The sequence below is a fragment of the Notothenia coriiceps genome, unplaced genomic scaffold (assembly GCF_000735185.1).
Source record: "Notothenia coriiceps isolate Sejong01 unplaced genomic scaffold, NC01 NC01_scaffold00038354, whole genome shotgun sequence".
NCBI classification, from domain to species: domain Eukaryota; kingdom Metazoa; phylum Chordata; class Actinopteri; order Perciformes; family Nototheniidae; genus Notothenia; species Notothenia coriiceps.
The window spans coordinates 242,643-255,243 of record NW_011371055.1 but is presented as its reverse complement, the minus strand read 5'-3'; the positions used below and the strand labels follow the sequence as shown (position 1 = coordinate 255,243).

Sequence of the window (12,601 nt, the reverse complement as noted above, 5' to 3'; positions counted from 1 at the left end):
CCCCCCGTTGATAATTCTCGATCGTTGGCACGCTGATAACAATTTTTTTTTTAAATGGCACTTCATATCAAAAAGGTTGCCGACCCCTGCTGTAGGCTATCCGTGTTTCCGATAGAGAGAGGGGGGGGGTCACAATATCACAATATCAATCGATCCAGCAGAGCAATAGCCTATAGGCAAAACACAGAAGATCAACAAAAGATATGACATAAAATGAACTTACCAAAGCTGAAGTAGATAGTCAACTTCATTCATTTTCTTTCAGTTTTACTGATTTTAATCGTTATAAGCTGCTCTCCCTCGTCTCCTCTTCACCTATTTTCGCGGCACACGTACTTACAGCCAATCAGCTCTCTGAATTATGAGATGACGTTTGGTAGGTATGTCAGCACAGTGCCCCCATGGTGATTACTTTTTTTGCCGCACACATTGAATAGAAAAATACTCTGAGCATGCGCAATGTAGTTTTTACAGCACCCATTCACTTGAGAGAGGGGCTAGATCGGGGCTTGACCTCTATGTGCTTGACCCACATGGCTCAACACGGCTCAATAGGCACAGTGTAGACACTAATTAGAAGAACACATACTAAAACAGCAATGTACAGACGAATCAGATGATTTAACATGATCTTAAATATATTTTAAGATCTATTTTTTTTGCATTTTTTCAGAATTATTATATTAATTACTTTCTGCTGACACTAGGTGGGACTGTGCCCCTAATGACCAGTCGCCACTGGTCCTGGTCCATTTATATAAAAACCTGTCTGAAAATGAGCTGATCAGATTTTGGTCCCTTTATGATGTCACAGTGGTGCTCTCCTCCTAGAGCACCATTGAGTTTTTTTAAACCAAATATATCGCAGAGGGGCGTGGGGAGTGGCTCCTTATTTTCATCTAAAGTAAAAGACAGAGAATCAGCATTTTTGACAGGGCTGAAACAGAGGGGTTTATGGGATGCTACAATGCATGATCTGTTAGGTGTTTCGAGCCAAACACTTCAGAGACATGTTTTGAATTTATCTGAGACCTATAATATATTGATGAAAAACAGTATAATAGGGGACCTTTAAACATAAATCTTCAGGTGGAAAAGAGCAGCGGGAGTATTTTGGAGAAAGTTGTTAAAGCCTCTTAGCAAATTGATGACAAAATTAGATGTGTCAGGATCTGGAAGGCTTGCCATTTGGCTACACTAACAATAGCACCTCTAACATATTTTAGAAATATTTGCTGTTTAGTTTACAACAGTTATGTTCATAAATGCAGCAGTAAAACAAGCTATATTCTCATTTATGAGAGCCTGATACATCATATCCCTGGTCCAATAAACACCCAACAAGACAGTCTGATATTGCTGATTCACATATCTTCAGACTACATCAAATACATACATACCGACATACATACACAAATACATAAACAATGTCTGTACTACATTATTTATTTATTTACTATAGGAAAGTTGGAACAATTGTGTAATTTCCCCAAACTCTCTCACTAAATCACACACCTTTAAGCCATTCGCTCTTCTTTTGATAACTAAAGTAATATGACTCATTGTTTACTATCATTCACTCAGCCTTCCCAAAAATAGTTTAGACACCCTAAGCATAGTAAAGATCTGACAGAATTGTACATTTGTCATTATGTTGTTCTTTCTTAAACACAACTTCTAACAGGGCAGGCAGTGTGGGGGGATTTAAGTCAATGTGTTGTGGTCAGGAGAAGTTGCATGTATTTGTTTTACAAAAGGAATGCAGGTCAGGGACATAGGAGAAGGCTTTTACCGCACCTTTGATGGATAATCAATAGGACAACTCATCTCAGGAGCTCAACAGTGCACTTCTCCTCCTCTCTTTTTTCTTCCTTGAGCTTCATTTCAGGTCTCTTTCTTTCCACTTTTGCTCTCAGTTGAAAATCCAATATCTGTATCAATGCGTGTTTGTGGCATACAGAATGCATGAAGGCCTATCATCCATCTCCAAGGTCATGAAACATCCTCACACACTCTCAGATCGATGTAAAGGAGATCAAAACTCCAGTGTGTGGCCCCCCCTGCTGGCAGCAGCTCATACTGCTCACTAGCTGTTGACAGTGCTGACATTAGCACTGATTCACTCCAAATTCAATTAGCTAAATGGCAGACTGAATCAGGTTAAATTCAGAGTGAGCCTGCTGAAATGAGCACAACTGTTGAAGACTAAAGGGCTAATAATCAGCCACAATTACATCTGAGAGCTCACATTAAGAAATCTAATTCAATAATAGGGTGGAGAGGAGGAAACTAAACTGCTGATGTAAAGGCTGAAGACTAAAACTCGAAGCTCCTGGCATCCCAGGCATGACGTGTGTGTGTGTGTGTGTGTGTGTGTGTGTGTGTGTGTGTGTGTGTGTGTGTGTGTGTGTGTGTGTGTGTGTGTGTGTGTGTTCATGTGTGTCACTGAAAGTGAATTAAAATAAATAAAAGGAGAAACCTTGTTTTGTAAAGGAGCGAGCTGTTCAATTACATACAAACACACACATACAAGAGCACATTCATCTGTAGAATTATATTCAAGTAGACACAGACAGTTGAGGACAGTGTTTGTGCCAGAGGACAAAGGCACACACACACACACACACACACACACACACACACACACACACACACACACACACACACTGCTGCTGCTGCAACCCCCGACGGGGCCTCCTCACCCAGCTGATGCAACTGAACTGTAATTGACTGCAACACAAAAGGTTATGTGAGCTTTTTACCTGCAAAACAGTGTCTACCAGAGAGAGACGGCAGCTCACTCAATCACACGGCAGAAATGGCTTCCTTATTGGCACTGAAATATTGAGACGGCTCGGCGCAGATGTAGCTGTGCGTGCGCGTGTGTGTGCGCGTGATGGGCTAAATGAAAAGAGATGTGAATCTGAGTGATGTCCTCCTTTTTCTGAATCCTCATTTCCTCTTCAGATATCTCAACCCTGACCCCTCCCCGCGCCTTCTCTTCTCCACATCAACCCACTCTGCAGCGTCTCATCCCTCCCTATACCTCGGTCCTTTCCCTCTCATCGATCTGTATTAGAAACAGGATATGAGGAACTATGCTATCTTATCGCAGATCACAGAGTGAGAGGGAACGAGTGAGGGAAAAAGACGGAAGGAGAGGGACTGAAAGAAAATGGGAGACAGAGAAACAGGGCCGCAATTTTCTTTCTCTTTGCATTCATCCATCTCCGGTTTCCAACACAGGACCAGCGGAGCACCATGGGCCTAATTGGACTAACGATTGGGCCCAGATAAGACCCGCGCTAATGAATAAATGAATGAGGAAATAATGAATGAAATGAGCCCGTGCAGGCTAATGCATGCATACGAAACAATCAGACACAACCGCAGTTGGAAGTACTCAGATCCTTTACTTAAGTAAAAGTAGAAATACTATTGTTTTAAAATACTCAATTACAAGTGAAAGTCGATCTAAAAAATGCTACTTAAGAAGAACTAGAGAACTAATATCGGCAAAGTGTACTAAGGTGTAATTTTGACAAAGTAAAATGTCTCTTTTCACGGTATTCTACTGTTCATTTATTATAGTTCTGTTTGTATCACCTGTAAATACATTTTCATCAGAACTGCACGAAATCGAAGATTATCTTGACTGATATTGCAACATGATCCACGATATTGGAGGGATTGAAGATTTTTTTTATTCATTTACTTTGCTGTGAATTTTTTCTAGAGCATTTGTACCAACCAAATGATGTTTTATTCAGTCAGCAAAATATTATTTGTAGGCCGGGATAGATCTATAACATTTCATACAAAATGATACTTTAACACATGTTTTGCCTTTAACAACGTTTTTGCTTCCAGCTATTTGAATATTGCACTTGTCCATATTTCGATTTTGATAAAATGTTGATAAATTGTACAGCCTGGTCCGACAGATCTTAAATAATGGGTAGATTAGTAGTACAGTATTGTATCCTATCACATATCATGTGTTTTACAGTATATGTACAAAGTAACTATGAGTCTTAAATAAACGTAGTAAAGAAACAAGTGCAATATTTGCCTCCCAAAAGTAGTTGATTAGATGTATCATACAATTAAAATGGCCAAATATGCTAAAAGCCTATAATACTTTGTTGCATTCCACCACTAGCATCGACGTCAGTGAGGCTGCTGAATCTGGATCCATTCACATAAATCCTCTAAAGCACATTCAGAAACTCCAACGACACACCAACAGAAAGTCAAAGGGTGAACACTGATGTCCCGTCTGAACAAGTGTACACCCTGCCTTGCATCACCTGGCCGGGGAAAATGACCCATTTATCCCTTCGGTGCAGATGGTTTAGCACCTTGTGCCTGGTTCCCTGCCCTTTCCCCGGCCCTGCAGCATGCGGTAAGATCCTCACCTCTGAGGGTCCGACAGGCCCTGCTGCTACATACACACGCTCCCCGTCTGATCCTCGTGCCCAGGTCCCTGCATTCACCATATGCCCCTCACCTCATCAACCCCCCCACACTGGCATGAGCGACACATCCTGACCTCTAGCTGTTCCACCTTTGGATCAGCAGACGGAAAGCCACATGCAGAGGGAGAGGGGACTCAGGGGTCAAGGAGCTAGTAGCTACTTTGTGAGACCTTCACATAGTCAAGGGTTCACTTTGTTGTTATTTCAAAAGATGTGATAACAAAAATAGGAAATATATTTTTTTAACAAAAGAAACTTGAAAACGTGATCCCCCCCCTCAATTATTTATAAGCAGAAGCATGAACCAAGGATAGCAAGATTAATCTGAGTCCATTGAGGATTATTACAATTGGAAAATACATATTTCTGCTTTAAAGTATATGACTTTCGTAATTTTATGGTTTCATCTTTAATAAAAGTGAAGCAATAAGAATGGGTTTCAGTTCTTTAGAAATACTAAAGTGAAACAATCCAAAAAGGAACATCGCTCATCAAATGTAATAAGAAAATCTGTTAAAAATTCATTCAAAGAATAATGTTAAAAAACTTTTGACACATAATTAGCAAAGTGTTAAGACTTTCTCTCGATGATTCTCTTCATGTTCTTTTTCAGGAAGCATGTACTCAGGCAGAGGGAGACTCCCCATGGGGTCGCCAAGATAAATCTGACAAGTTGTGAGATGATTCAATATGTAAGAGAGAAGATAGAAAGGTCACATTTATCTTAAAAACATATGAATCTTAGATTTGTTTCAGAACATTTCACCTCTCAGGCTTCTAGAGAAAACGCCTCAATTTAAAGGAATATCACATATTTAACATGTGAGCAGTGTTACTTTTTGCTTTAAAGGGCCAAACATTTCTAAATTAGTTTCAAAAGTAAACAAAATACAAATGATGAAACTTTGACACTTCAGCAGTGTTTTACATATTTCTTTTCTTTTTCCAGAGGCATGTACTAAGGCAGTGGGTTCAGACTCCCTATGGTGTCACAAAGAATCTGACAGGTTGTGAGATGATTAAAAAGGTAGAAAAAAGTCGTATTTCTGCCTCAAAAAGAGTACGATTTCCTGAGCGGAGCTACTTTATGTTCTATTAATGCGAAATAAAGAACAGATTCAACTTTAGAGACTATTCAAATAAAGGGAACATTACACTTTTGAATAGCCTCTGATCATAAGTTGCTAGACATCATTACACCAAAAGGAGATTCAAAAATGATTACAATTTTGAAACTCTGGCAACTAATTTGCATATTCTAATAATAATAATGATAATAATGGGTTTCATTTATAACGCACTTCATATTTGAATTCAAATCCCGAAGTGCTAAGTGCTTCTCCCACTTTGTCTTTTTATTTTTTTTTAACTCAAAGCCTAAATCTGGACAGTGGCTCCATAATCCATGTTGGGTCCCATAAGAAGTTGCATTGAGGGTTATTGGTTGATCAATAACATAGGGATTAGGACTAAAAATCATATTTCTGCCTCAAAATCCCATGAATTGTCTCTGCCTATATATATTCTTCCTTGTAAAATGAATTTTCTCACTAAAAGCTGTTGAAATCCAAATTGTTAACAGGAAGCACTGATCTGCTTCAAAGGGTCAAAATGAGTTTGGCACCACTTCATTAAGCAATGCAGCAAGAAGACACTATTTGTTGTACAATGTGATAATCAGTGTCTTTCTGTGTCAAAAAACGATTTAATTTGGAGGCATGGCGACATAAAATCTGTTGGGAAATAGCTTGGTCCTGTTTTTATAATCAACTTGATATGATCAGTGTCTCAGGTGTTTTAAAAATGGCTCCCCTTTTTGATTGTTACAGCCCAGGGCTTTTCATATAAAGATGTGTTGTTCCAATTTTGATGCCTGGCAAAACTCCATGTTGAGATGTTGAGTCTGTGATGAAGCCAGTGTTGAAAATTAGCGGCAAATCAACATTTTTTGTTACTATTTACATTTTTCATGCACCTGTGTACATAACATAACAGAAATGGCGTTAACAAATGTGTTATATAAAAATAAATCTCTCCTGAAATTCCACCATCTTTAAGCCAGCTTTTAAATGGTTACTTTGGCAGTGCAGCAACCCTAAATCCAGATTGATGACAGAAATATGCAAATCATTACCCAAAATGCAACCCCCTTCTGTTGGAGTAATGCCTCGTATATGCTGGCCGAGCTATGTGTCTTTGCACGGTCATTAACATGTTATTATGTAAGGCAGCAGTGATATGAATGCACTCAAGTGAGACACTCATACGAGGGAAGTATGGCCAGTAAGCGATTGTGATCAGTCTGGGTACAGAGAGACAGCCATGATGGATGGAAAGTGGCCGGCTTAGAGGCATGAAGGTCACACTCGATGACAGTGTGTGTGTGTGTGTGTGTGTGTGTGTGTGTGTGTGTGTGTGTGTGTGTGTGTGTGTGTGTGTGCAAGTGCATGTGTGCTCTCATTCATCAGTGGTGACAATACCATGTGGAGTATGCCAAATTCAGCCATCACACACACACACACACACACACACACACACACACACACACACACACACACACACACACACACACACACACACACACACACACACACACACACACCCGTGAAAAGGTGACACTGGCGCCCGCGAGCCACTTTACTCATTGCATTCAAGGACACACCTGTGTGTGTGTGTGTGTGTGTGTGTGTGTGTGTGTGTGTGTGTGTGTGTGTGTGTGTGTGTGAAAACAGTCCACCTGGACTCTGACATGTCCTCGATCCTTCATCTATGCATCAAACCAGCCTTGTTCCTCTCCTTGCAAACCGTGCTGTATCTCTTTTTCTGTCAGTTTTTTCCTCTTTCTGTACATCTCCTGTCCTCTTCTCTTTTCCTCGCTTCCTCCTGCAGTCATCCCCCTGTCCTCTCTCTGTCCTCTCTCTGTCAGCCTCCCTCTGCTCTCCGCTCGCTGTGATCAATTAGGAGACATTAGTCCCACGGTTATTCCAGGTGACAGAACCTCGGGAGCCCGCGCTCTCCTTCATCCTATCCTTCTGCGTCCTCTCACTTTCTCCTCCTTGTCACTCCTGCTCCACCTTCCCCGTCTTTTTTCTCCCTGCAGTGAAAACTCCAGACCTCCCTTCTCTATTTCCCCCCTCCCTTATACTCCCCTTCTCTAATCCCCTTCGGCGCCAACAGTGACATACCAGGTCTCCTCCGTCTCTCAAGTCATCTATCCTCCTCTTCCTCTCCACTTTGTCGCGGCTTCATGCTGACAGTGACGCATCTCCCTCCTTCCCCTCTGCCCTCTCTGCTCCAACTCCATTACACCTCCTTTCTTTTTTTTCGCCTTCCTCTATCTCGCTCTCTCCAGGTTTCCGTTCACAATGTCGGACCTCTTCCCTCCTGTATGCCAACTGTTCACCTGTATCCTAGCAACCACCTCTCCTTTGGCTTCGGTGCTCCATGAGGAGCAAGCAAACAAGACGCCGGGGGAATGAAGAACAAGCACTCTCGTTTATCCTCCTCCCTCCATCCGTTTCAGTCATTCCTTCACACGTAAAGACGCCTCCGCTAGCGTATGGAGCTTTAACTGAAAATGTGACTCTCTGTCCTCCAGACACATAAACTCTCTCTAACTCACATTTATGTACTCAAATGCGCACGTTTATTCCATCTTGTGTGTATGTTATATGAATAAGCTTCAAAAAGAGATATTATCTACCGTGTTTCTGAAGCACGCTGAGTCCAGCCTTTGTAAAAGCAACTCAGTGTGCATGCATACGTGTTTCCGTAGAATGTCGAGCAATTGTTGAAAAGCTTTATTTATAGTGTTGAGAAGAAAGAGAAAAGGAATTTGTTTGAAGGCCAGCATACCCTCACAGCTTTGCAATCAGAGGCACACATTGCCGCACACACATCCTGTAGGTAGCCCTGAGAGAAGGAGTATTCGTACACACACGCGCACAAAGAAGAAAAATGCTGCTCAGGCACATGTGTCCTGGTGTAATTTATGAGCGGGCTCCTGGGCGGACGCCTCGGAGGGGTCCTCTTCACGCTGCATGGCTCTGGGTGCTCTGCGCAATCCCCCCAGTGATTGCCGGGTTCTCTCACACACACTCACACACAAACAATGTAGTACAAAATCCCCCTTATGAGCAGTGAACTCTTCCGACCGAAACTCGCTGCACGATTAACGCTACAAAGAGCTAGGTAAACACTAGGGTTTCAGGCTTGGCAGCACTGCTACAGCTCTGTTCAGCACAGACACAACCAGAGCAAAACATTTCCTTACAGCAGCTGAAAAAGGGGGCCACACAGTTAGCAAAAGTGAAAACGTATTAACAATAAAGTATCATTTGCGGTGCTCATCTAACCGAATTATAGCCACTTGCACAATTAAGTTAGGTGGTAAAGCACTGATGTCTGGCATATAATAAAACAGTAAATACACAGAGAGCTTAGAGGGAAACTGAATAGCAACTCTTGCTCCTCACTTACTGAACTCCATTCAAAAAACAATCTGCTCTATTCATATATAGAGAGCATGCTTACAAGTCTTTTAAAGCTAGAAATGCCCACAGGAAAATCAAATGTTGGAGTGGTGCAAAAACGTTTGAATAAGTTAATTTTACAGTAGCCTCATGTAGTTCATTTGTATAGCGATTTTAGTTTTTGGGCGATTGTAGTTAAACAATGAAACCATTTGGGAATACAAAAAGCAAAAGATAGGTCATTGTTTTGACAAATCTTCAAGTTATACTTTTCTAAAACGGTGCTTCAGTGAACCAAAGGATTCACCCTAAGTAACTTTACTGTAGTTCAATTTCTTGCAGTGTTAAATAATTGGTATTTTGCAAAGTTATGTTCTTGATATATCTTCCAAAAATATTGGTCATTTTTATAATGGCTAATGCTTTATATCAGATTTAAAAATGTATAATTTATAAATAATAACAGGCATGGTTTCTCCTTGAGGCTGCATATCCTTATGGAAATTTGTCATATATTTATACATTTTGTTTATTTGTTTGGATGATACTACCTTATATTCAAAAGGGCAGACACTGGGAATTTAGTCTTTACTTTGAAATTATAACAAGCTCATGCGACAATTATTAAGACATGACAATACTGTTAACAAGTTGTATGTATCTGGCAAGTGCACAGATGGTGCCCTAACAATGATGTAGTTGTAGAAGGAACTAAAGTGAATAAGGCAAGCAATTATGTTCTGTGAAAAAGACAGATTTTTTCTAATGATTATCCTCATTAGTTCCTTATCAACTTGCTATTATTAACGATTACATGTTCTCAGATGAAAACAAATATTTGTGTCATTGCGGCCCCTAGTGAGCCCTAATAAAACAAGATGGAGGTTGTATGCTCCGCCACATCCCTGCCCTCAAGGAGGTCTTTCTCCCCCCCCCTTCTGCTCCCTAGCTCCATATGTGTGGCTGTCCAGCGCAGTGTGACCACGTAAAGCTCAGGAGAGGATGGATCTGTCTGTGGGCCCCAGGCGAGGGGCCTTGATCTGCTCTGGAGGACACACACACGGCTCTCAAGGGCACAGAGGGGGTACGCAACGCCCCCTCACAAACACGCACGCACGCACGCACGCACGCCACACACACACACACAACTTCAGGGGACATTACATTGACTTACATGCATTTTCAGGAGACTTATCCTAACCTTAACCATCACATGCCTAACCCTAACCAAGTCTTCACCATAAAATTAATTATTCCCCTCATGGGGACCTCCCTTACACACTCACACTCACTCACTCACTCACTCACTCACTCACACACACACACACACACACACACACACACACACACACTCACTCACTCACTCACTCACTCACTCACAGTCGATCTTAGAACAGCAAACTCCATTGACATGTTTAAAAGCAAATTATAGTTAAAAACTATAATTATGACACACGGACACAAATAGAGAGTTTAACATATGAAAACAAAATGAGATGAAGCAAGGGGGTGATTGAGTTTATCTCCTTGTATAATGTGGGGGTTTTCTAGTTGCAGACACAAACAGAGAAGCTGGTATCATGCAATCAATCAATCAGTACCCAATAAGGCCAATAATACTCATATGTGTACTGTAGTGATTATAGCAGAACACATACAGTACTCCGGTCTGTAATTACAGATATTGACATACACATAACTCGGTGTGTGACTTGCTGCAGTCTGACATGAAAAACATGACTTTAAAGTTCATGATATTATGAATATAAAAGTAACCTGATATGTTTTAGATAACAAGCATAACAATACACATGTCGAAGCGCACTGAGAGAGCGCAGAACTCATCAAAGGCTTTTCCATAAGTGAAAAATAATGTGTGCAACCGCGCCAACATTTTATGGGTTTCCTCTTTGGCCCGAGCTTCACCCTTCCACTCAAAACAAGGCCAGTATTTTTATTCTGATGACAAACAAACAACTCCTTAGCGGAGGTAATAAAAGCAATCAATTCAGGATAAAGTATATAGAACGTCACTTTGAGGCATGTCAAAATATGCGGTGTTTTCCAATTCCATCATCAACAAGATTAGCAATCATCCTTTTAGTTTTAGTGTATGTGATATTTCTGTAAGATGATACATCCCATTTTCTCAATCCTATTGTCCTTGAAACACTTGGAACCCCTCTCAGTCCTCTGAAAGGGCCGTGTGTTTGCCAGCTAAAGACAACATGTGTTTCTATGACTGATGTTTTCATTTTGAGATTCTGGCAGCTCGACCAGGTTTACTGTTATTTACTGTTCAAAACGAGGCAGGAGTCCAGTAGCAGGGATGAGCTGGAGTGAACTGACTTTATGTGGTTTGAACGCTTCATAATTCATCTGTATCGAACTCCCCAAAGCCAAAGTGGGTCAGGACAGATTCACGACCCAGAGGAATGTTTTTATTCAGCGATATCACGTCTGTAGACTAAGCAGAAGTTGTTTTACATGAATGTGGGTCAGAGGTGGGAAGTAGTGGAGTACAAATACTTTGTTACTGTACCTAAGTACATTTTTCTGGTATCAGTACTTTACTCCACTACTTATTTTTCTGACGACTTTTTACTTTTACTTCTTACATTTTGAACACAAATACCTGTACTTTCTACTTCTTACATTTTCAAACCGCATTTGGTGGCGCGATCATTATTATTTAGAGTCATTGTGTGCCTAAAACGATCCGTGTATCCATCATTTCCTGGTCTTCTCTAAAGAAGAGGGACCAATGAAAACGTTGTCATGTTGCCGTTGTTCAGCATGGAAACATTCATTAGCTAACAATGACATTAGTGTTCTATTAATATAAAGGGAGGTCAGGTACTCTTTAAAACAGCTGGTAGTTATGGGTACTTTTTACTTAAGTACATTTCGAAGCCCATACTTCTTAGTTTAGTCAGTACTTCTACTTTTAACAGAGTATTTTTAAACACAAGCATCTGCAGTTCTATTTGAGTAAAGGATGTGTGTACTTTTTCCATTTCTGGCTGTTATAAAGAGATGTGTGACTAAGTATGTGCGAAACGTAAGACCCTCTATAATTAAAACCCGTAATATGTCATCCTCATGAATAATGCTTGGTGCGGTATCACTTACCGATGAAGTAAGACAGTAGGATGGCCAGCAAGGCAGCAGCTGCGATGGCTGACACCGCGGCACATTTCCAGCTGCAGTACTTGGACGGCTTCTTTAGCTTGAAGGCTGAGCGGGAGAAGGTGTTTCTGGGTAGCAGGCGAGGGGGCGGAGAATACACGGTTCCCGAGGTCAGAGGGTAACCAGGAGAGGAGCTACTGAAGAGGGGCGTGGTCCCTGACGATGTCTTGAACAAGAAGTGCCTGGAGAGGAGAACACATAAAGGAAAATGGTCAATCCGCAGGTTATTTTTTCAATTTTAGTGCGGATCATAAGCAGTAAAAAAGCACTTCTTTCGAGGTAAACAGGGTGCAGACACACAGGCCAACTACTGAATCAGAGTCGAGATTACAGGGTCACATATGGGAAAGCATCCTTCCAATTTCTCTTTCTGATGAACCCTTCCTGCCATGTAGGTTGGAACATCCTTCAACTGATTATGTCTCCAATTCATCCCGTTCCAGTCCAAAGTCTTTTTTTAAC

At 41.1% G+C, this 12,601-nt stretch overlaps 2 protein-coding genes across 2 annotated transcripts in view; one reads left to right on the top strand and one right to left on the bottom strand.

Annotated features, from left to right (window-relative positions):
• Positions 1 to 7,926, top strand: part of sh2d3ca (SH2 domain containing 3Ca) — a 34,927-nt gene extending 27,001 nt beyond the window's left edge. Inside the window, exon 9 of the mRNA XM_010797763.1 lies at positions 7,831 to 7,926. Coding sequence (XP_010796065.1) covers positions 7,831 to 7,926 — 96 coding nt within the window. The remainder of the gene's footprint in view (positions 1 to 7,830) is intronic.
• A 4,148-nt stretch (positions 7,927 to 12,074) lies between these two features.
• The window catches only part of LOC104968187 (teneurin-2-like), a 95,972-nt gene continuing 95,445 nt past the window's right edge, over positions 12,075 to 12,601 (bottom strand). The window contains exon 5 of the mRNA XM_010797762.1: positions 12,075 to 12,321. Within this exon, the coding sequence (XP_010796064.1) occupies positions 12,075 to 12,321 (247 nt within the window). The remainder of the gene's footprint in view (positions 12,322 to 12,601) is intronic.